The 25,062-nt window shown below is 44.5% G+C and overlaps 1 protein-coding gene across 1 annotated transcript in view; it reads left to right on the plus strand.

Moving 5' to 3' along the window:
• The window catches only part of ATAD2 (ATPase family AAA domain containing 2), a 1,885,102-nt gene that overhangs the window by 1,010,675 nt on the left and 849,365 nt on the right, over positions 1-25,062 (plus strand). The window contains exon 13 of the mRNA XM_044066177.1: positions 16,552-16,845. Within this exon, the coding sequence (XP_043922112.1) occupies positions 16,552-16,845 (294 nt within the window). The remainder of the gene's footprint in view (positions 1-16,551; positions 16,846-25,062) is intronic.

The raw sequence follows: 25,062 nt of genomic DNA on the forward strand, positions 1-25,062 counted from the left end.
TAGATCCCTTTTCAGCCCCAGTCTACGAAATTTTGGAGTTCCTAGCACAACTTTTTCATTCTGGGTCTGCTTCTGCTACAATCGGTTCAATTGGCGGCCATTTCTAACTTTCATATTGGGTTGTCTAATTCAAACATTATGTCGCATAAGCTCTGTAAAGCCTTTTTAAGAGTGACTACTCTCCTTAGACCTCCAGTTAGACATCCCCCTACTCTTTGGCACCTTAATTTGGTACTAACCTCCTTAATTATGCCCCCCTTTGAACCTGCATTATCCTGCTCCATTAAGCTTCTATCTTGGAAAACACTCCTGGTAGCTATTACTTCAGCCAGACGCGTCTCTGAACTTCAGGCACTATGTGTTCGTCCTCCATACTTGGTTTTTCATAAGGACAGGGTTGCTCTGAGGACTAATCCCTCGTTCCTTCCGAAAGTCTGCTCAGAAAATAATTTAAACCAATCTATAGAAAGAAAGAAAAAAAAATGTATCTGCTTTTACTGTATTTGTGTTTTTTCCTACTTTATTTTGCTTTTGCGTCATCTTAAAAGTACTCAATTGTATTTATTATTGTTTGGTGTAACTCATTCTAAGCCTTTTAGTTTAAGCACCTGGGCTTCAGACCAGTTTTACATTAAGAAGGTTTGTGGTCTACACTGTAGTGGCAGAAAAGGTAGCTTACATCCTTCTAAGTTGGGAACTGCTGATTGAGGGCTCCGTGTCTGTTATTCTAAAAGTGTATTAATTCTGGTTTAAGCACTTGGGCTTGAGGCCAGTTATTTTACATTAAGAGGGTTCGTGTTCTGCACTCTTGTGGGAGGAGAAGCTGGACTCTGTCCTTCTGAGCTGGGAATTTCTGGTTAAAGGCTCATATTGCCTGCATATTTGAACTGCTTCTTACTGAAATTGGTACACCTTGTTTGCTGTAGCGTAGACTAGATCCAGGCCTGCTGAATCTAGCTTTGTTTGTATAACTTGAGCACTAATCCAGGCATTCTTTAAAGTATTCAGTTGTATTTATTACTGCTTGGTAGTAACTTGATTAAAGTGTAGCTATCATTTCTAAGTTTTTTGGATTAAGCACTTGGGCTTCAGACCAGTTGTTTTACATTAGGAAGGTTTGTGGCCTGCACTGTGGTGGCAGGACAGGTAGCTTACATCCTTCTAAGTTGGAAACTGCTGATTGAGTGCTCAGTGTCTGTTATTCTAAAAGTGTATTAGTTCTGGTTTAAGCACTTGGGCTTCAGGCCAGTTATTTTACATTAAGAAGGATCGCAGTCTGCACTCTTGTGGGAGGAGAGGCTGGACTCTGCCCTTCTGAGCTGGGAATTTCTGGTTAAAGGCTTATAGTGCCTGCATATTCTAACTGTTTCTTACTGAAATTGGTACACCTTGTTTGCTGTAGCGTAGACTAGATCCAGGCCTGCTGAATCTAGCTTTGTTTGTATGCTTGTTGTTTGTTTATTTCCCTGAAACGCTAATTCCACCTAAAACGCGGCCTTTTAGCACTTCTGTGGATCCCTAGTGATATCTGCATTGCTTACTGTACTTATTTCCTTGTTTCACTTGAAAGAAAGTTACTGTTTGTCGTTTTTGCATTTAAGTTACATGTAACACATTGCATTTAAGTTACCTGGCACTTGCTCACTAAAGCAATTATATAAGTCAGCTCTAAAAAATTAAAAGCACTACACCCTCACAAACTTCCCTTGAGTACCTTGTTCCCAACTGGCCCTTTTTTTCAATTATAAAGGAATTCCCAATACTATTCTAGCATGTCCAAAGGTCAGTTGTCAATCTCCTCTCCGGTCCAGCTGGTGAATCTGGGAATCTTAAGGCAATGTTACAACTGCCTCATGTACACAGACAACCCTCTCCTCCTCCCAACAAATTCCAACACATGTGAGAGATGCAACCATATAGCCAAACTGGAGGCTAAGCTCTCTCAACTCAGTACTGGCGTAACCAGTCAGGAGGAGAAGGAAACCACACTCACTACAATTCCAGTCTCACATAGACCTACCACGACAACAAACCAAACACATAAACGCACAAAAACATACTCGGAGGCTCTAAATAAAAATCTGCCTAAGCAGCAGAGACCTCCAAAGCAGACACCCAAGCAACCGCTACCCCAAAACAAAACACGTGCAACACATAGCTCACAAAGCCAGTGTGCCGAACAGTCACAGCCCTTAAGGCTAAACAACACACCTGATACACTTGTAATAGGTGACTCTATCGTCAGGCACACTGACGTCCCGCTCACCAGGCTGAACAAGAAGGTCACGGTGAGCTCCCTGTCAGGCGCTAGGATCCGCCACATAACACAAGCACTCAGGTCACTCCAAGGCAAGTACAAATATGACTTGGTCATTGTCCATGCTGGTGTGAATGACCTGAGACGTACCTCCCTGGACTACATGAAAAGAGACATAGAGGAGCTCTCTGAGCATGTAGCCCAGGCCGGTATGACCCTGACCTTGAGTAGCATTTTACCCTCACCAAGAATGATGCCACAATATGAAGACAAGATGATCAATTTCAACAATTGGCTTAAGTATTGGTGTCATTCAAAGGGGATCCAATGCCTGTCAGCCTGGGGTGACATGCTTGACAAGCCACGATGCTTCGCTAGGGATGGCTTGCACCTGTCACCCCTGGGCTTTCGGATATTGGCAAAGGCTCTTGCTACCCCCATAGTGCCTTTTTTAGGCAAGGCTCAAAAGACAAACCCACCTTCATAGGTATCACAAGGGATAAGAAACTAAGAGTAATGCTACTCAACGCCAGAAGTCTAAACCTCAAGATGCATGCACTCGAAACTCTCCTTAGCATGGAGAACATGGATATCTGTGCAGTAACAGAAACCTGGTTCAAGGCTCCCGAGAGCACCCCAGCGCTACCAGGTTATACCTCATACCATGCTTTTCGGCCTCAAAACTTGGACCGAACCACAAAAGGAGGGGAAGTATCAATATTCGTCAAAGATACCCACACCTCCAGGTTGGTGGCACAGCACGAAGCATCAGAGACTATCCATGTGCAACTAACAATGGGTAAAACTGCCTTCCAGTTTATAGCCTGCTACAGACCACCCTCCCAAACACAGGAACCCCACTCGGCCTTCCTGAGAATGCTGGAAAATATGAAGGTCTCTCCAAACACCATTATATTGGGCGACTTCAACTACCCAAACATAGACTGGGAGCATTACTCTAGCTCCAACACCCTAGCCCAAAGGTTTCTAGAATTTATAAACTCAAATGCTATGGAACAACTTGTTACCACTCCCACAAGAGAGGAAAACATACTGGACCTGATCATCACCAACATGGGGACACTATGCTCCAGACCAGAAGTGTATCCCTCACTGGTAAGATCAGACCATAAACTAATCTCACTGGATATTCACATCCTGACCCCACCCCCTGCCCAGAAAACCACAGTGAAAAACTTCTCTAAAGCAAATTTCACACGCCTCAAAATCGAGGCGGAATCCTTCAAAGCCCCCGGGCCTGTGGAAAATACGGCCCAGACCGCAGAATCCTTTATAAATGCATTGTATGAACACCTTCAGGAATGCATGGATCATGCAATCCCAAATAAAACCAAGACCCAATCCTCCAAAGGCAGACGTCCTGTCTGGTGGACCCCAGCCATAAACAAACTATACAATAGAAGGAGGAAGCTACTACATGATAGAGCAAAATCCCAAAAAGGGAAGTCATCTCTCATCAGTATTAGCAAAAAACTACGGGCACTCATAAAATCGTCTAAGGCCAGCTTCGAGAGAAAAATTGCACAGGACACTAAGGATAATCACAAGGCTTTCTTTAGTTATGTTAGGAACCTGGGTGGGAATTCCCAGATATGCTCAAAATTAGTCCAAAATGACAAAAAATACACCGAGCCCACAGACATTGCCAACATCCTAGCTGACAGGTTCAGTGCAAACTTCTCCCCCCCCCCACCAAAATGGCAAATATATATCCCAACAGAGTGCTGCCCCCCTGACATCTCAGATGCTCAGGTAAGAGCCGCCCTCTCCAAAGCAAAAGACACAGCATCAATGGGACCAGATGGTGTCCCAGGCTGCGTCCTACATGAACTCCAAGAAGAGCTAAACCCAAACATAAAACTACTGTTCAATCTTAGCCTTACTACAGGATATGTACCCAAAGAGTGGCGTACAGCAACAGTGGTCCCTCTCCACAAAGGTGGTGCCTCAACGGATCCTGGAAACTATCGCCCTATAAGCCTGACTAGCTTGGTCTGCAAAGCTATGGAAAGGATCATCATGGACCTCATAAATAAAGATATTGGGGACCTACAGACACTGGATCCTACCCAGTTTGGCTTTGTTAAGGGCAGATCCTGCCTCTTAAACCTGGTCGATTTCTTTGAAACAGTCACCACGGCCATTGACGAGGGGAAGGTGGTCCACACAGCCTACCTGGACCTCGCAAAAGCCTTCGATACAATACCCCACTCGGGCATTATAGATAAGCTCACCAGCTTAAATATAAACCCCTATGTCACTAGATGGGTTGCAAACTGGCTCAAGGACAGAACCCACATGGTTAGAATTGCTGGAGCCATGTCAGACTCCAAACCAGTTTCAAGTGGCGTCCCACAAGGCTCAGTCCTGGGACCTCTCTTGTTCGGTATATATTTCTCGGCAGTACAGGTCAACACGGAAGGACTGTGGCTGACCAAGTTCGCAGATGACTGCAAACTGGGCGCCATAATCAACTCTCCAGCCGACACAAGCATCCTCCAAAAGGGCCTCATAGAAACAGACAACTGGTGCCAGAGCCATGGCCTCAAGCTAAACGCCAAAAAGTGTATAGTCATCCCCTTTGGCAAAAACAAAGTGCCCACAAATTACCACATAGGTGTTAATCCATTAAGTACAGAAGAAGTCATTAGGGACCTAGGGACCCAAGTTGATAGCAGTCTCTCATTTGACAACCACATGGCCAAAGTGGTTAGAAAAACATTTTATATAGCCCACCTAATCATGAAGGGATTCACATCTAGATCAGGGGAGGTCATCGTGCCTCTTTACTCATCCCTCATCAGGCCCATAATTGAGTACAATGCCCCTTTTGGGATGTACCTTACCAGACACCTGCAGCAGCTGGAAAGACCCCAAAAGTACCTCACCAAGAGGATCAAAGGGCTCAAACAGATGCCATATGCTGCCTGGTTAAAGAAACTCCAGCTCTACTCAGTGGCATACCGCCTGCTCAGAGGCAATCTGTGCCTGACGTATAAAGCCATGTCCAACCCGAAATTATTGGACATGCTGCACCTCAGAAAATCCAAATACCATCGAGCTACGCGCTCGAGAGACTTGAACCTCAGCACTGAAATAAATAGGACATGCTGGAGGGACAGATTCATAACCCAGAGGCTCCCTTCACTCTGGAATAAAATCCCAGTCCAGGTTAGGCAAAGTCCCACATTGACTCTCTTCTAGAGGAATCTTGATGAGTGGATGGGAGATCGTAGGTTTACCCCGGCTTTCACTTCTGTGTCACTGTTAGACAGAGGCACAGTATACTAACCTCAAAAAAAGGCATAGCAAAATTAATTTAAAATGGGTGGCGAAAGCCAAGCACACTCTGGCTAGGCTTATAAATGCCCTAGGGCAGATAGCCTAGTATGAACCTATGTCTTTCCCTAACCACACCAACAAGGCAGAATACAAATTACACCAATTGGACGTTCATAGACAATTGCATTTTTACTTGCATAGGACTAAGGATATAAGGAAGTCGGACCAACTATTCCTTTCCTACGCTTTAGGCAAACAGGGTCTCCCAGTTTCCAAAGTGACCTTATCCAGGTGATTGTCTCATATTATTACTTTCATTTATTAATTGAGAAACAGAGTTGCCTATTAAACTGAAAGGTCATTCTACTAGGGCTCTGGCCATCTCTGTAGCCTTCCAGTCTAGGTTGCCCATGGATTCTATCTGTGCAGCTGCTACGTGGGCAAATCCTCATACCTTTATTTCTCATTATAAGCTAGATATGGTCTCCAGGAGCAGAGCTGACTTTGGTTCCACTGATGTTCATCGTGTTACACTGCTGCAGTCATTACACTTGGGTTAACCTGCCGTCAGGCGGTCCATCAGTCGGTCTGAGTTCCAAAGTCTTGGTCCGGCGTCAGTTGCTGTCACTTCTTCCCTGACAGCAGTGCGACAGGGGTATATAAGATGTAGCCGATGCCATTTTCTTCAGTCTTTCTTGCCATGCGGTGCCCGAAGCAAAAGCAGTTCGCAAGTGCCGGTCGGCCGACTCCTGAGATTTTCATTCCGAACCCAGAACCGAAGTCTTCTACGAAGCTAAGTACCCCGTTGGGGAAACTTTTTCTTGCCTCAGACCGATGTCAGTAAAAGTTAATTGTATTTCTTGTGGGAAGCAAATACCTCATTTCCATTCCTATTGTATCCAATGCCTAGGCCCAGACCACGACGTCACAGGTTGTTGGTTTTGTGCTAGGTTTAACAAGCGCACTATTAAACTTTGGTTTGATTTTGCCCAACATTATTTTGGCAGAAAATTCAATTACACCATGCCGTCGGAACTACCGACGACCGGAATACGCAAAGGGCGCAAAGACAAGGACAGGCATCCGAGACCCAAAACTAACAAAGCCTCTTCTAGGCCAGTTTCCGGTTCTCCGGTTTTCAGCGAGGCGCCTTTGCAGCCCCTGACGACCGCTTCTTTAAAACCACAGGCCGCCTCTGACTCCCATGTGGAGATGGCTGGGCCTTCGAAAGCACCAGATTTACAGCCTACTGAGACTACTCCTTCAGAGGGATCTGGAGTAGCTGAACAACCCGTAGCTTCAGAGGGTGTTTTCAGACCTGCTCAGTTAACTATTAAATCTTCTGCTAAGTCTAAAACTCCTTTAAAACTCCTTTAAAACCAAAGAAACAAATTCAACATTCACCAGGACAGGACTTCATGCCTAAGAAACAAATGCTCAAAATGGCCAAAGACTTAATCACTCTGATCAGGGGGTCCCATCCCCCTCCTGATAAAAGGCCTAGACAGGATGCAGACTATGACTCATCCGACCAGGTATCCATCTCTTCAGATTCATCCTCAGACCTAGGATGCTCTCTACCCCCTTATGAGGATTCTGATGCTGAGGAATCAATTCCTTCAGACTACTCCTTTGGGGAAACCTTACGTACCATGAGGGAGCATTTCCATTGGGAGGGCCAGGATTATTCAGAATCCAAGAAAAGGCTCAGAGATTTCCTTTTATTACCTCAACACAGACCCCTTGCTATTCCGCCAGTGTTAGATATTGTGAATGATGTGTATACTGAATCCAGTTTAAATCCTGATTCTTTATCTCCTGCTTCAGTTAAGCCAAACAAATACTGCAGAGTCCCTGACTCTCGCAAATTTCTTTATAAAAGCCCTGTTGCTGACCCTGAAACTATTTCTCAGGGCCCCAAAGGGGTAAAGGCCTCTGCAGCAAAGAATCCAGTCACAGATGAGGGAAGAAAGTATATACTTCTGCAACTTTAGCAATGAGGGCCTTAAATTGTCAGTTTCACATGCTAAAATATCAGCAATATTTGATGTCTCAGTTGAAACAAAAAATGCTTCCAAACACAGATCCTCCTAATTATAAGGAAATGCAGGATTTATTGCATGCAGCTGAACAAGTGGGAAAACATACTTTGCAATGTGGTTTTGATTCATTAGAGGCCTCCTGTAGAGCAGCAGTTACAGGATCTGTCATTAGAAGACATGCTTGGTTAAAAGAACAGACATTACCAGATCATATTAAAGCAGAATTATTGGATGCACCTTTGCAGCAGGATGTTTTATTTGTAGTTAAGGCAGAAGAGGTATTAATGAAAATGGAGGATAAGGCAAAATCTATGCAAACGGTGAAGGATTTCTTACAGGTTCATCCTCCTCGATTTAGCAGAAATTGGCCAACAAAGAATTGGTCATTTCCAGTTACCGACAGACCTCATATGGGCAGATACAGACGTCCAAGAGGTAGAGGTCAACCACAAGGTCCTTACAGGCCTTGACAATGGGGTGCATCAACCCAGAAAGAAAGGGAAGACAGGCCTCAACCTTGTAAAAAAACAGCCCCAATGACTTCCCACTACAGCTGCCAAACAGTTCTCTCTTGGCAGCCCCCTTGGGAGGAAAACTGGCACTTTTCTGTCACAATTGGCATATGATCACCAAAGACAAATGGGTTCTCAACATTGTATCTCAAGGTTACAGGTTCCACTTTCACACTCTGCAAAGTTCTAAAGGAATGCCAAATCTGCCACCAAATCAATGGGCAGAGGCTCAAAGACAAATTACGGACTCATGGACATGAGAGCTATTCAAAAGGTACCAACACAGGAGCAAGGACAAGGATTTTACTCAAGACTGTTTCTGGTTCCCAGAAAGGACAAAGCCTGGAGGCCCATTCTGGATCTTTCTTCTCTAAACACTTACCTGAATGTTCCAAAATTCAAAATGTTGACGCTACAGCAGCTTCTTCCCATGCTGGGCAAGAAAGCTTGGCTCGTAACTTTGGACCTCAAGGATGCATACCTGCATGTCCCTATCAGACAAAACTGCAGAAGATACCTCAGATTCATAGCTGATTCAATGCACTACCAATTCTCTGCACTGCCCTTTGGCTTATCTACTGCGCTCAGGATCTTCACAAAGTGCCTGGCACCAGTAATTGCATTTTGCAGACAGAAAGGAATTCAAGTTTATCCGTACCTGGATGACTGCCTGATTCAAGCAGAGAACAAGGGCATTCTTCTAAAGCATCTGGCGTTTGTAAAAAAGTTAAGTTGCCTAGGGGGTACACAGTAAACGAAAAGAAATCAAAACTAGTGCCCTCACAAGAGATAATATTCCTGGGTGCCAGCTTGAATACAACGGCCCAGATGGCTTATCTCACGCCAGACAAGCAAGGACAACTGACTCAATATTTTCAATTGATGGCAACAAAGACCCAACTCCCTGCATGAAAAATTCTGCAGGCCTTGGGTTACATGGCATCTTGCATACTACTAATTCCATATAACAGACTGCATATGAGGAAACTACAATGGTACCTAAAGAGTGTCTGGTCTCAACACTGTCAAAGTTTGGCAACAGTAATACCACTAATTCCTTGCCTTCAACAGGAGTTTTAATGGTGGGCTCAAGCTTGTCACCTCAACAAGGGACAGCCTTTCACTCGACCCACAGCCAGGCAAACACTGACAATAGATGCATCGAATTACGCCTGGGGAGCACACATGGCAGGAAAATGTATTCAGGGCAAGTGGCCCGCAGAACAAAGGCATCTTCACATCAATCAAAAGGAGATGCTAGCTGTACAAAATGGTCTTATAGCTTTCAAGGACCACCTGCATCCAGGACAACTACTACTAAAGACAGACAACACCACAGTTATGTTGCACATAAACAAGCAAGGGGGCACTCATTCTTATCCCCTCTGCAGACAAGCCATGACCTTGTGGAACACAGCTCTAACCTATCAAGTTAATCTGCAAGCACACTTCCTGCCAGGAGAGAAAAACACTCTGGCAGACGACTTAAGCAGAAACATCATGGATCCGCACGAGTGGAAATTACATCCACAAATATTCAGAATGATAACACAAAAATGGTGGAGCCCGGACATAGATCTGTTTGCATCCCCAATGAACTGCCAGCTACAGAAATTCTGCGGAAGGACTTACCACCCACAAGCATGGAAAGTGGATGCCCTCTCATTCAGCTGGAAAAACCTACAAGTATATGCTTTCCCACCACTACCTCTCCTTCCAAAGGTACTCATAAAAGCCAGGCAAGAAAAGCCAAATATGATCCTGATTGCCCCAGACTGGCCACGCCAGCACTGGTATCCAATCTTAAAGAACTTAGCACAAGGTCCACCCTGGATTTTGCCTCAAATCCCACATCTTCTAACTCAGCACAACAATCAGATATTTCACAGCCAGCTAAAGACTTTAAACCTGGCTGCATGGCAGATTCCTTGGTCAAGCAAGCAATGCCTCTCTGTGTTATGGATGTCATTCTGGAGGCCAGAAGGCCTAGCACCAGTTAAGCCTATTCGGATAAATGGAAGAGATTCTGTGCCTGGAACCAGGCTCACAGCCTTGACCCTCTTGTCCCAAATATTCCTCAGATACTACAATATTTAACTGAGATGCTGGACAAAGGCCTCTCCTTTTCATCCATCAAGTTCCATGCCTCTGCCATCTCTGCTCATTACAGGTTGGGAGGATGGCCTAATGGTTAAGGTGTTTGCCTTACAAACACAAGGTGCAGGGTTTGAATCTTACAAGGGATAATTGGCTAGGCTTAAAAAAAATGGCTTGCAAGGGCAGTTAGCCTAGTACTAACCTATGAACACGGACCCACCTATTTTTTCTAATCCTTAGCTAAAACAGTACTTCAGATGGGCTAAAAACATAAGACCGCCCCGTAGAGCACCAACTCCAACTTGGGACCTCAACTTCGTGTTGGAAAAATTAACTTTACCTCCTTTTGAGCCAGCTATCTCAGCAGATTTAAAATGTCTCTTGGAAAACTGCTCTGCTCCTGGCATTAAGCTCAGCACGAAGAGTTTCAAATTACAGGCACTAATGGCAGTGGAACCTTTCATCATTTTCCACCAAGACAGGGTGTCTTTAAGAACAAACCCTACTTTTATGCCAAAGGTGGTATCAAGTGTGGCTCTAAACCAAACTATTCACTTGTCAACTTTTTATCCAAATCCACAGAATAAAGGGAAGAGATTTCTGCATTCTTTGGACATACACAGGCAGTTATGCTTCTACTTGGACAAAACCAAAGCTTTCAGAAAAACTGAGCAATTGTTTGTAGCATATGCTGCAGGAGCACAGGGAAAAGACATTTCAAAACGGACCATTTCAAAATGGATAGGACACTGTATAAGTTTCTGCTATACACACGATCGGAAAACTGTACCTAACAGCATTAGGTCTCATTCCACCAGGGCAACCGCCACTTCAACTGCCTACCTCAGAGGTGTACCTACCAAGGACATTTTGGAGGCAGCAACTTGGAGTTCTGTACATACCTTCACCAAACATTACCATCTGCCTCTCTACTCTAAATCCAGAGCTGACTTTGCCACTGCAGTACTGCAGGGCCTTATAGCCACCCCTAATGCCTTATAGAACCAGCCACCCTACCTCAGCTTTGGGATTCTACCCAAGTGTAATGACTGCAGCAGTGTAACACGATGAACATAGTACAGTTTTGTACCAACCATAAATGTAGATGTTCAAGTGTATACACTGCTGCAGTCCAGGTTACCCTCCCCCCTTCCCCTCTTACTTGCTGGTATGTACCTAAGTCTTCTATCCTTTACTACCTATGGGGAGTATTTGCTGGTAACTGAAAGTTTTTTGATTGCTTTTCATATGTATGTTTTATTAGCAATTTACATTGCCTACCTTTTTGGGGGCACCTGACATCTGAGGCAAGAAAAACTGAAGAAAATGGCATCGGCTGTACTGACGTCAGGGAAGAAATGACAGCAACCAACGCCGGAACAAGACTTTGGAACTCGGGCCGACTGAGGGACCGCCTGACAGCAGGATAACCCAAGTGTAATGACTGCATTAGTGTATACACTCGAACATCTACATTTATGGTAGGTACAAAACTGTACTTTCTGAAGAGTCTGTTCCAATGAGCCACCCGGGTTTGTAGGTGCTAGTGACGCTGTCCCAACCAGTAAGAACGAAGGCGAGATGGACAACTTAACATAAAGAAGTTATGTACCTACCATAACGTTCCATGTTAGTTGTCTTCATCTCGCCTTCTTTCTTGTGTCCCGCCCTCCGTCCCCCTGTCCTATTGGATCGAGAGCAGTTTGGTTTCACTGGCTGAGTGTTCTCTGGTTTGTTTCCTCTACTGACTTAGAGAGTATGACAGGTATGCTCAACCTGTTTGTTTGGACAGGTTGATTCTCTGGCTATGTCTGGGGTTAGCTTTTTCAAATGAGATCTGGGTAGCTAGCGCTAGGCATCATGGGATAAGGGGTAGCCTCGAACCAGTAAACAGCTCTCGAGCTATAGCAGATGGCAGAGTCGGAGCCGAGGATCGGCTCCGATCCCAACCAGCAAGAAAGAAGGCGAGATGAAGATAACTAACATGGAACGTTATGGTAGGTACATAACTTCTTTATTTTTGCCAAGTGAACTATACTGGTTTTCCTGACATTGAGAGTAAGCCCACGATTAACTCACAGCACTTCTTTGGTCAAACCCTTACTGGAGAATTTGAGTTCCGGAAAGGTATTTGGTAACTGCCACCAGTTTGAACAAGTATCAGACTTCATAAGCCATAAATCACTGATACCTGCTTAAATGCCAGAGAAGTATATACCAAAAAGGAAGGAGCAAAGGACTATGCATGTCTGTGCAGGTAGTGATTTCTGTCTGGAGTAGACTCGCATGCTGGTCCTACTTTTTGATGAGGATGGACTTGCTCATCCAGATCTGTCATTATGGTAAGTAGGTACCTAGATTTTGTTTCCTGTCATGCAACAAGACAACACAACTTAGTCTGCTGTTGGTGCCAGTGTACCTGAAGTTGCAAGTTTACTTCCATTCGTATGTTTAACTTGGCCAGGATGCCTTTGAGATTTATGCAGTGGTGACTGAAAAGCCTAAACAACACAGGCACCCAATACCACTGTTCCCATCTTCTTCATTGAGGTGGAAATCATTTGGGGACCGCAGCAGGTGCTAAGAAGTCAGGGTATTCCATTTGTGGTCGCAGAGAGGATCCAGGCCTTGTCCTTCGATGCCTCAGCTCTCACTTGAGGTGCCCGTTTGAGCTTACTTGAAAATGTAAGGCAGCTTTATCCCCTCCATGACTTTGGGAGCATGTCAGCTTGAAAGAAATGGTTTTCATTCTAGTCCTAAGGGCTTTCAGAATAGTTCTGCATTCAGGATTCCCAAGTGTAATCACAGACATCATCTGGTATGCAAACAGTCGAGGAATGCACCCTCCTCCCATTGTTGCCGGGAAATAATAGTCTGAGACATAACCTGTCACCAAGACCTTCATCTAGAAGCATTTTGTATTCTTTCAGACTTGAATACAGTAATTGCATGTGCTGAGCAGAGCCAAGGTGAACAGTACAAGTGGAAACTTGGTCCCTGTGCGTGTTCCAGGACCAAACCACAAGGTCTCTGTATGGTGGTGGTGGTTGGGGGCTTGAATAACTGGCCTAATTCGTTTTTCTCATGGGAGTACTTGAACTTGATAGATTCTTTTTCACATAGCCATGAGGAAAAATGTGCATGAAATGCATTTTCCATCTCCTGAAGATGGGGTCTCCTCTATATATTCCCACTTATTTCATAAATCCCCAAAATATTTAAGAGTAAGGGAGAGGTCATTCTTATAGCCCTTCTGTGGCTAATGTAGCCATATTTCTACCTACATATAACTTCCACAGACTGCTCTTTGCTGATTCAAGAAGTGTCACAGGTCCATTCCAACCTCAAGAGCATAAATCTAGCAGTTGTAACCTGCCAACCTGATTTCCTTCAAGGCCAATTTATCAGATATGGTATTGTGCATTCTGTTTGAGACAGAATGCCTTGGCAGTAGAAATTGATGTCTGGCTAAATGGAAGTGCTTCTCTGTGGTGTGAACCAATAGGCATTCTTCCCACCAAAGCCAAAGAGCCGGATGTTTTTAAGCACCTAGTAGATCTTGCTCTTAATGGCCTTTCCTGCGGCTCATTTTAAGTGCATCTTGCATCTTTGTCATTTCAACTCGCCTTAAAAGTAGACTGTCCTCTCTTGGTCCTAATTGCAGTGACAGTACATTTTGCACAGGTCTGTTCTCTCAGAGAAGTGTAGAAAACTCTGGATCTTTTTTTGCTACAAAGGTTAACTCTAGCATGCATCTCTCTTCACTGGCAGTTAAGTTTTCATCTTTGAAAACCTTGCTCTTGTTGAATGTTGCCTCGGGTAGGTATATTTTATTTCTTCAAACCCTGGCATGCAGGCAGCTGTGCACTGTCTCATGGTGAGTGGATGGGGCTTTCAGAGCTATTTTTCCATCGTAGCTTCATAGGTGTGTAGAAGGCTAATGACCACTAGGGCCTTTTTAAGCCTAACTATGCATCCCAGATCTCCGACAAGTTCTGGCACCCTTGATAAGTGTAAGCTGAGGCCTGGGAGACTAATCATTTACAGGCTGCTTGTGTCCAGTAGAGGTATAGGTGCCGAATGAAGGATGAATTTCCTGGTCCCATCCAACTGTCCAAGTTGCACTTCACTTGGATTAGGGAGGAACTATGCTTTAATGGGGAAGCCTGTTCCAGAGATGGAGTAGTCTCTGGGATGCTTAACCGGTATCTCTAGTAAGTCATATTTATATCACAGGCAAAGTTTAAGTATTTAGAATGAGTAATTCTGGTACTGTTTATTTTATGGGGCCCATCAGGCTGGGGTTTGACAGTGCTTTGTATGACTGGCATAGCTCTCCCTTCAATGGCATGTAGAAGATTGAGTACAGTGATTGGGCTTTGAGGCAGACTGCATATGACATGTTACCTACACCCAGTATTCTTTTAGTGAGGAACCTTTATGGAGGTTCCAGTTGTTGGATGTGCCTGGTTAGGTACATACCAAAGGGGTCATTGTACTCAGTGATAGGCCTGAATGCGGAATACAGTGTAACAATGACCTCTTTGGACCTAGATGACGTACCTTTACAAGTTGCACAGCATAGAATGATTTACTCAGTACTGTAGACACAGACGCATGATAGTCAGAGGTTGGCTTACTGTATGTGTGTCTCCAAGTCCCTGACTACTGGGTTGACTCTTAGGGGTGTGCTGTCAATATTACAGATAGCAAGGGTGGATGACTTCCAGAAAGATGCCATTATACATTTCTTAGCATTAATTTTAGTCCATGGCTCTGATGCAAGTTTTGTCTGTCAGCACTTCCTGGAGAACATTAGTTTAATTGGGAAATTCTAAGACTGCTGCTAATTTGTGGTCATCTCCAAATTTGGTCAGCAAGAGGTCCTTGATACTGGCCTTGACTTCAGAGAAGTAAATGTCAAAAAGGAGTAGTCTCTGCACCACTCCTGGAGGGACTCTGCTTGTGACTGGCCTCTTTGTTGAGACGGACTCCCCTGTTCTAAGTTCCTGGGTCCTGCTGTGAGCCAGCTGTCTGTCCACCGGGTGACATAAAGGTATATACCTAACCTCTTCAAACCCGCCTTAGTGGCATATTGTGTCAAATGCCATAGGCAGTGTGAACTGTTTTACCCTTATGCACTGCTTTGCTGACTTTCTCAAAGAAGTTTACCAGGTTAAGCAGGCATGACCTGCCCTTGACGAAACCAAATTGGTTTGGGTCCAGTGTCTGGTAGTTTCCTGTGTCATTATTGATCATTTCCATGATAATTCTTAACATGGGTTTGCATGTCAGACTGAGGCTCATGGGTCTGTAGTTTCCAGAATCTGTAGATGGCTCACCTTTGTGCAGATGAATGACTGTTGCTGTTCTCCATTCATTAGGCTTGAAAACTGTGGTTAAATAGTAATTCCATAGGGCTTGTTAAGTTGTTTCATGCTATTCAGAAGGCATCCTGTGATATTGTCTGGGCCCATTAATGCAGTGTTCTTGCTCATTGAGAGAGCATTTAGGATCTGTTCCCTAGTGAAAGTGGGGGAATTATATTTGATGGGATTTCCTGAGAGGAGGTTGAGGAGGAGAAGAGTAAAGGTAGAACTGAATCTGTGCCAGTAGGTCTGCTATTTCTTATGGCTCAGTATAGGTGGCTCCATTAACAACAAGCTCTGCACACAATTACGTATCGCCTTTGAAACTGCGGAGATAGCTGAAGATTGTCTTGTGGTTTTCCTTGGCCTGGGAGGCCAGATTAACCTCAAATTTGGCTTTGGTAGACTTTATATTTCCTCAGAGTTTTAATTTGATGAGTGCTTTTATCCTGATGGGTTATGCACCACCTCATTTTTGCCATTGTGTTCTTCCTTCTGTTAAAGAGCATATTAATATGATTTCCCCAGGGTGGCTCATTTTAATGTAAAGGTGGTATCTGAAGTGGCACTTAACCCGAATTTTCAGCTGCCTGTCTTTTGTCATAACCTATAAGACATGTCTGAAAGGATGTTAGCACTTTTATATATTCACAGGGAAACTGGCTTTTACCAGTTAACTAAATAATTCAGACAGTTTAAAAAGCTGTTTTGGGTGTTATGTTCATCCTGCAGTGATAAATGAAAGTGAGTTGGCTTATTCTACAGTTCAACATTTTTATCTGTATTCATTCGTACATATATACTCTATTATAGGACTTTATTTTACCATAACAAAAACATTTTACACAAGTCCTCCATTCTTAATATTTTACTCTTAAAGTTGCAGCGGCATATGCTGTATTTGTAGAAAAGCATGGCTTTTATTCAGAGTTGCAATTTAAATGGTGATTTTTATTATGATTTATTTTGAGACATTTTACTTTTATCTTGGCATCTCTAAAATAGTGACCTCTTTGAAAGAGCATAATGATAGTTGTATTTTGAAATTATCATTAACACTTCTACTTGCATCCTGCAGGAGTGCCTGTCTCCACCCAATGTCTTATAGACCTAGACTGCTGCTGGCAGGAAGACCTGGTTCAGGTCAGAGCACACACCTAGCTCCTGCATTGCTTCATAAATTGGAAAAATTTACTGTACACACACTAGATCTCCCAGTTCTCTTTGGAATCAGTGCCACATCTCCAGAAGAATCGTGTGCTCAGGTAACACTTGATTTCTTTTTACATTATTTTATGTCCACCACTGCAGAATACTTTTAACTCTTTTTTCTAAAAAATATTATGTGACTTACCTTGTAAATTATAGGAATGAAAGTAATATTTATTTTCTGGAGATCAATTTTGTCTGTCGACAAAACAGACTTAACTTTTTAGGTAGTAGTCTGCTACTTCCGGGGCCTGTGGTGTCCCAGGCAGCTCCCTACCCAATGCAAGGTAATTGCCTCCTGAGAGACTTAGCAAGTCTTTTATACATATATAATATATATTTGTGTCTTTCGGCTTTTCCCGGTTAGGGGTCGCCACAGCGCAACTCCGGTCCGCTAATGATTGGTAGCGGATTTTTATGTACCGGGTTACCAGCCCTGACGCACAACCTTCAACGAAGGCACGCCCCGTTCACGTATGCCTCCACACAGAAGACGCTCTAGCTGAGAATCGAACGGGACAACGTCTTGCTATGAGGCGACAATGCTACCGCAGCTTGTATTATATATATATGTATATATATATATATATATATATATATATATATGTATATATATATATATGTATATATATATATATATATATATATATGTATATATATATATATATATATATATATATATATATGTATATATATATATATATATATATATATATATGTATATATATATATGTGTGTATATATATATATATATATATATATATGTATATATATATATATATATATGTATATATATATATATATATATATATATATATGTATATATATATATATATATGTATATATATATATCTATGTATATATATATATATATATATATATATATATATATATGTATATATATATATATATATATGTGTATATATATATATATATATGTATATATATATATATATATATATAGATATAGATATATAGATAATATATAGATATATATATATATATATGTATATATATATATATATATATATATATATATATATATATATATATATATATATATAAATATGAAAGTGTGCTGCTTGGTTTCATTTAAATCTTATTTGTATATTGCAGCTCCAGAAATAAAATAAATTCTGCTAGTAGACTTGCTTCTTGACAGCTTAAACTCTGAACACGACATCCTAAACTGTGGGCTGTGCTCAAAAATTACTTTTATTCACCATCAGTAGTTTGGAAATGGCTCTTGCGATTCCATTACAGTAGCCAGTATAAGTAACCCTTGATCTGAAGTTGTTTTCATTTGATCTTTAATTTGAGGGACTCTGATCCAGCACAGAACCGACTCGGCCCCATAATCCAGCATCGGATCCAAAGTCCAAGTTCCTCTCCTACCCATAATGCCCCCCCAAATTTTTGGGGTGCTTGCTTTGAACAGCAGCAATTTTCCAATTTTCCAAGCTCCGGGTGTTAAGTGCTCTTTTTTGGGGCTCCTAATTCTATTCTTTCTCCTCTCTGACATGGGTGTGTGTAAGGTTTTCTTCCTAGCCATGGCTGAGACCCCTAAGCCAGGCTTTATGAAGTGCGCAGAGTGTGGGCATAAGCTTCCTCCATCCAATGCTGACACTGTGCGTTTTCTGCTTGGGTGTTTCCCAGTTAGACACCACCTGTTCAATCTGCACAGGCTTCAACCCCCACTTTTTGATCAACTGGAGGAACAAACTTATTCTGAAGGGTCTTCTCCCAACTCCTGCAGAGGCCTCTTTTTCCTCTTCTGCCCCAGGTTCTGAGACTCGACCTCCTGCTGAGAAGTCCAGGGATGGAGAAAATTCCGATCTGGAGAGTGGGATTCGCCTAGTAAGCGGTCTCCTGACCAGTCTCCCCCGGCTGAACCTCCAGCTAAGTCCTGCCCGGATCCAAGCTGGTGTTTCCTTTGGCTCCTGTCTCCTCGCTTTTCCCCGGAGCCGGAGACCTCTCGAGCTCTGTCCCCTTTCTCTGCTTCTCCTTGGCACCACTCCACGCCCGAGTTGGTTGCCTCTTTGGTCTGTTGCACTCTGAAGGTGAAGTGGACAGGATGATGCTGAAATTCCTTCGGCCAGATTCAGCTGGGAGTCTTGCCTGCTCCACCCCCCTCTGGGGGCCAGGAGCATGCAGTCCACCTTTATCCCTATTGCTTTTTCTCTGATCTGACCCCCCCCCCCCAGTTTTGGAGTCCTTGGGTCCGAGGTTCCCAGGTGTTAAGGGGTCAGCACTGTTGGTCCCTGGTACTTTGACCTGTTGCCTTGAGTGGTTCAACTGTGACATTTTCAGAGCCAACAGACTCTCGGAGATGTAGCCTCTGTATCTGCAGAGGGTGGCAGATCCTGCCTCTGCTCTGGCCATCCCACCTTCGGGGATCCGCTTGCCTTCGGTGTTCGAGGTGGTGGAGAGGGTTCAATCGGCTCCTTCATGAGCCTTGACACACACTTCCTTGGCTTCCATTCTGGCTCCCTCTCTCTGTGGGCCAGGGACAGCCTGTCACCAGTTTCCCCCAGGAGGTTCCCATCTGGGAACTCCCAGGGCCTTCGTTTCTCCCCGGATCCCCCCCCTCGGAAGCGTATGTGTAAGAGGAGGCACTTAGACTTCCCACTGGAGTCTCACCGATACCAGCTTGGAGGACATGGAGGGTTCCCCCAATCACTCCCCCAAGGATGTCTCCTTTGGAGACATCATGGAGATCCTTCATCAACGTGGTGGGTGGTCTACCCTCAAGCAACTGAGATGAATCAGTATTTCTGTAGGCGTTTGGCACAGGACCTTCTACCTCCTGGGTGTCCCCCCCCCCCCAGATCCCTACATGGATCTCATCTCCTCAGGGGCATGGAAGGAACTGGACACGGTTGAGCCCCATCCCCAGACACCCAGGCAAGGTGCTTAGTGCCCCATCTGACAAGCCCCATTGATCTAAGGGGTCCCCAGTCAATGCCACGGTGGTTGCGGCGGCCACCAAGGAGTTGGCTCAGGAGAGGAGAGCTCCTTGGTCCACCCTCCAGACAGGGAGTCTCAGACGATGGATCATTTTGGAAAGCAGATCTAGACGTCGGCCACCTTTGCCTTACATGCACTAAATTATTTGGTACATGTAATCAGACTGCAGAGGGACCTGGTCAAGGAGGTCGCCAAGTCTGAGTGCATGGCAGCAGAGGAGAAGGTTTTTTTCCTCCCACATGGCCACAGTAGCTTCCATTTTGAATAAGTCCATGAGGCTTCTCTCACATGCTAACAAGGGTGCCTCCAGGTCTGCAAAAACAGGCATGGCCATTGGGTGGCATGACTGGCTCTGGCTTTCCACTTTTTCAGAACCCTTTAAGGTGTCTTTCACGAACACTTCCTATGACACTTCCACCTTGTTTGCAAAAACGGTTTGTGATACATTAACCCAGAGCGAGACGTGATAAGTTAACCCAGAGCGAGATGGATGGGAAGACCTTTGTTGGCTGTTGAGATCTACTTCTCCACTCCACAATGATCTTTTTCAAGGAATCAGCATGGGGTCAAGAAGATGTGGATTCAGAAGTCTCGGGGTTCTTCCAAAGTTGCTCAGGCTTCACCTTCTCCCAGGGGCAGAGGGGGATATGACAGACGCCGCCCTTGGGGCAGATGGGGTCCATAGAACCAAGGGTCTCAGGATTCCTTCTTGGACAGACCCTTCCAGTAACTCTGAGGGGTTGCCCGACTGGTCATTTCTGGAGGCAGTTGGTGGGGGGGGGCGACTATTTCTGTACCCAACAGCCTGGGAGTCAATTATGAATGATTGTTTGGTTCTGCAGATCATATCCAGAAGTTACTCGATTCTCTTTCGCCATTCCCCCGTTCCTCCCCAGATGTGCCACCTGGTCAACGGGAGGAGGCAGCCGCAGAAATTGCCAAGCTGCTCACAAATGAGTCATCCTGCCCGTCCCCCCAGACCAGTCTGGGTCAGGCATTTATTCCAGGATGTGGTGATGTCAATCTTGCCTTTATTCTCACTTGTGGATTGGATTCAATGTGTTGGCTCCGTCTTGGCCAATTCCCCAGCAAAGCTCATGGGCCTCATTCTTTACCCATAATGCATTCCTCTAACTGCTTTAGATCTCGTTTGCTGCACTGCAAAGAGGTTTCTTTGGCTATAGCTCTGGCCTGAGTACAACTTTTTCACTACTTTATTCTAGCATGGGTTATCTTTTCTTCTCTAAATGTCTTACTTTTTTTGCTTCTTTACCCAACTTTGCCCCATTAGACGTTCGTTTAAATTGAGAGCATTTAGGAATGCCCGTTGTAGTTAGAGGGTGTTCCTAACCTTCCGTTCAGTACCTTTTTATTCCCTTCTTTATGCTTTAAAAAAAAGTAGTAGTACTAGTAGTATTTCTGTTTCTTTCGCCTCGTTTTAGAGTCTTAGTTTCTGCTCGTGTGTCTGTGGGTGAAGTCCGTTTAAGTTAGAGGACTTACTCCTCCTTAGAGTGATTGTGCTATTTTATCTCTGTTTTCTACTAAGATCATGTCCCAAAAACAGGAAAGCAAGCCTTTAGGCTTCAAGAAGTGTGAAAAGTGCACTGAGAAGATGCCCTTTAGCGAATCACACACTTGTGGTTGTGTATTGTTTGGGGCCTCTTCATCTGCAAGAGTCTTGTTCCATTTGCCACAACTTTAATCAGTGGGCGTTAATGGAATGCCAAAATAAACTGATTTTGAAAGGCCTTTTGAAAACGCCTTTCTCTGAGGCTATATCTTCCGATCTTTCAGAAAAGCCAACTAAAAGATCTTTATTGGAGCCGAAGCAGAAGGCTCTGAAACTGACAGATCCAAAGGCTCTGTTGGAGCAGACATCTTCTCCTGGCCCCAGAACTCCCTCGGAAAGGGAATCTTCACTGGCGCCGAATAGTTCCACTGCACATAGACATAAGAGCGGTTCTCCTTGTATTGAGAAGATATCTTCCAGGCTCCCTTCTCCAGTATTAGCGACATCAAAGTCACCTACCCTCTCCACTAGGTCTACCAAGAGTTTATCTGATGAAGACATTGGTAGGGTCATAGAGAGACTTTTGAAGACATCTGCTTTGGCCAAACTTCATGTGGATCCAAGCCCAAAGGAATCTGGTCAGTCTCAAACCCCATCTTCTGCTACAGTTCCTCTTTTGATCCGTCTTCCTGCTTCGCAGCTAGAAGATTCTGATATCCAAGTTGTGTCGGTGTCTGGTCCAGGACCCATAACTTCCTCAGTTCCAACATCTGCCCCCAGTGTGTCTGCTTTTGGAGCTGAGGATCTCTGGGAGCCGACATTCCCCTCTCGGGTCCATGGAGACTGGTCAAATCTCTGTGGATCCGACAATGCCTGTGGGGGTCTCAGAAATCGTGCGTTTAGCTCCTACCTCTACTTTGGAGTTGTTCTCTTCTCGTTTGGTGATTCCTTTGGCTCTGACTTTTGTCTGATCAGGGGACAACTTCAGAGTGAAAAGGTCTGCCTTCGAGGTAATGAGCAGGGCTTTGACTTCTTCACAGTCTGGGACACCATCTATTTTGGTTCTTCCTCCCTCTTCAGGCGAGGTGTCTTTCTTCACACGAGCCCTCTCCACAGGTCTGCAGAGAGGTTAGGGCTCTGGATGTACCTCAGGGTACTGCCCCCTTTTCTGAAACCTCTCCATAGTTTCCCACTGAAGAGGTCCCCCTGAAGAGGACATGCAAGAGGAAGCATCTTGACTCGCTGGAAAAGTGCATCACATCTGACACTGACCTCAATGATGCAGAAGGGTCCCCATGATCACCTCCTGAAGATATCTCTTTTGAAGACATCCTAGAATTATTAAAACAGAGAGGTGATTGGCAGCCCTCCACCCCTTTGGTTGAGGAGTCAGTCTTCCTGAAAGCCCTTGCTTCTCATCCATCAACTACTTGGGGTACTCCCCCTTTCGACAAGCTTGTTGAATTAATCTCGCAAAAGGCTTGGGAGACCACAGACACCATAGACCCTACTCCTAGGAGTCCAAATAAATGCATCACTGCCCCAAAAGAAAAAGGGTTTCTCACAAAGGGTGTTGGAGTTGATGCAATGGTCGTGGCGGTGGCCACTAGAAAAAAGGAACTTTCTGAGACTAGTACCTCTATCCATCCTCCTAAGGACTTTAGGACCATGGATAGGTATGGGAAGCATGTCTTCGCATCAGCTACCTTTGCTTTGCGGTCTCTGAATTATCTCACTCACTTCACCAGACTACAGTGGGACCTGGTTAAAGAATTGTCAGACTTCCTCCAAGGAGCTGTAACTGATGCAGTGATGGCAGAGAAAATCAGTGCTTAGCTTGCTACCTTGAATTCAGTTTTCAACTCGTCCATGTGATTCATTCTTATGCAGCAGATGGAACAGGTAGGGCAAGCAGGCTCAGGTACCTCTCTTAGGAAGCAGGCATGGATGCATCTTTGAGATATTGCGGAGCCCTTCAGGTCTTCCTTCAATAACACCCCTTTTGACTACTCATCCCTTTTTGGGCCTAAAGTGAAAGAAATGCTCACCAGGTGTGAACAAGAAGGTAGTAGGTCCTTGTCTGCCATTGGAGTGCATTTTTCCACTCTTACTAGACCCTTTCCCAAGGGTTAAAAAGGTAGTGGAAAGATGTGGCACAAAAAAATCTCAGGTCTTACCGAGACATGCAAGATGAAAGTTCCCCAGAGGCAAAGGGGGGAACAGTAAGAGAAGATGCCGCCCTCACGGGGGGGGGGGCAAAACCAAGGTTCCGGAGAATCTTTCTTTGGAAGACCTTTCCAGCGCTCCTGAAGGAGTGCCAGATTTCTGGAGGCTGTCCAAGGGGGTGGGGGGATTGTCCCTGCACCAAGAAATCTGGCTAAAGATAAATGACAGATGGGTGCAGGACATAATATCCCGAGGATACATAATCCCTTTCTCCCTTCCTATTCTCAGAAGCAAAATGATTCCAGATGTTCCACCCAGTCAAAAGGAACAAGCGAATATAGAAATTCAAAAGCTGCTAACAGTCATCCAAGAAGTCCCCACAGACCAGAGATGATCTGGAACTTGCTCAAAATTATTTAGTTCTGAAGAGAGCAGGGAACCAGAGACCCATTTTGTATCTCAGCAATCTAAACAAATCAGTAAAGAAGATGAAGTTCCAGATGTTAACACTGCAGTCAATACTTCCATTTCTGGAAAAAGACAATTGGATGTGCTCTGTATACCTTCAGGATGCGTACTACCATATTCGAATGGGCAGGCGGTCAAGGAGGTTTTTGCGCTTCCGGCTAGGAGCCAGTCACTTTAGTTTCGAGCTTTGCCCTTTGGTCTTACTACAGCCCTCAGTGTGTTCACCAAATGCATGGCAGTAGTAACGGCTTACTTGAGACGCATAGGAATCCGCGTATTTCCATACCTGGACGACTGGCTCATAATAGCCTCGACCATGCATCATTTATTCCAATCCAGGGATTATGTCCAATTCTGCTCCTCACTAGGCATTACCGTAAATTATGAAAAATCTGCACTAGAATCATCCCAAACTTTACTTGTTCATAGGAGCAGAGATAAACACTACCACTCAGATAGCAAGGCTTCCACAAGACAGGGTAGACGGCCTCCATCATCTTGTCAGAATTCTAACAAAGAAGTCCAAAGCCACCACAAACCTAGTCCTACAAGTCCTAGGGAAAATGGCTGAATCTATCATAATTCCCCTAGCTCATCTCCACATGAGGGTTCTCCAGTGGATGCTGTTTGCTCAATGGTCTCTCTTGCAATTTCCAATGTCTCCAAAGATCATGATAACCAATGCCTGCAAAAAAGATCTCCAATGGTGGATTCACTTACCTTTAGTATTTCGAGGCCATACTTTCATTCTTCCTCCACCTCTGGCCATGGTGACCACAGATGCTTCCCAGATTGGGGGGGTGGGGGTGGGAAGACAGTTCAAGGCATCTGTCAAGAACACAAGTCTCACTTGCATGTAAATGCCCTAGAGATAAGAGTGGCACTTTTAGCATTGCAAGCATTCCAGGCCTGTCTTCCTATGGGAACAGTTGCAATTCAGACGGCCAACATCAATAAACAGGGGGGGTAACCAAATCATACACACTTTGTCGAGAAGCTCTCGGGGTCTGGCATTGGGTGATGGCCTCCAGCCACTTTCTAATAGCAACGAACATCTCGGGGGGAATCCAACGCCCTCATGGACAGGTTGAGCAGAGCCATTCTATGGCCACATGAGTGGTCCATCAATCAGAAAGTTACAGAAGTGATCATCCGCAAATGG

Source organism: Protopterus annectens, chromosome 3.part1, assembly GCF_019279795.1.
Source record: "Protopterus annectens isolate FY-2018-M chromosome 3.part1, PAN1.0, whole genome shotgun sequence".
NCBI lineage: Eukaryota > Metazoa > Chordata > Ceratodontiformes > Protopteridae > Protopterus > Protopterus annectens.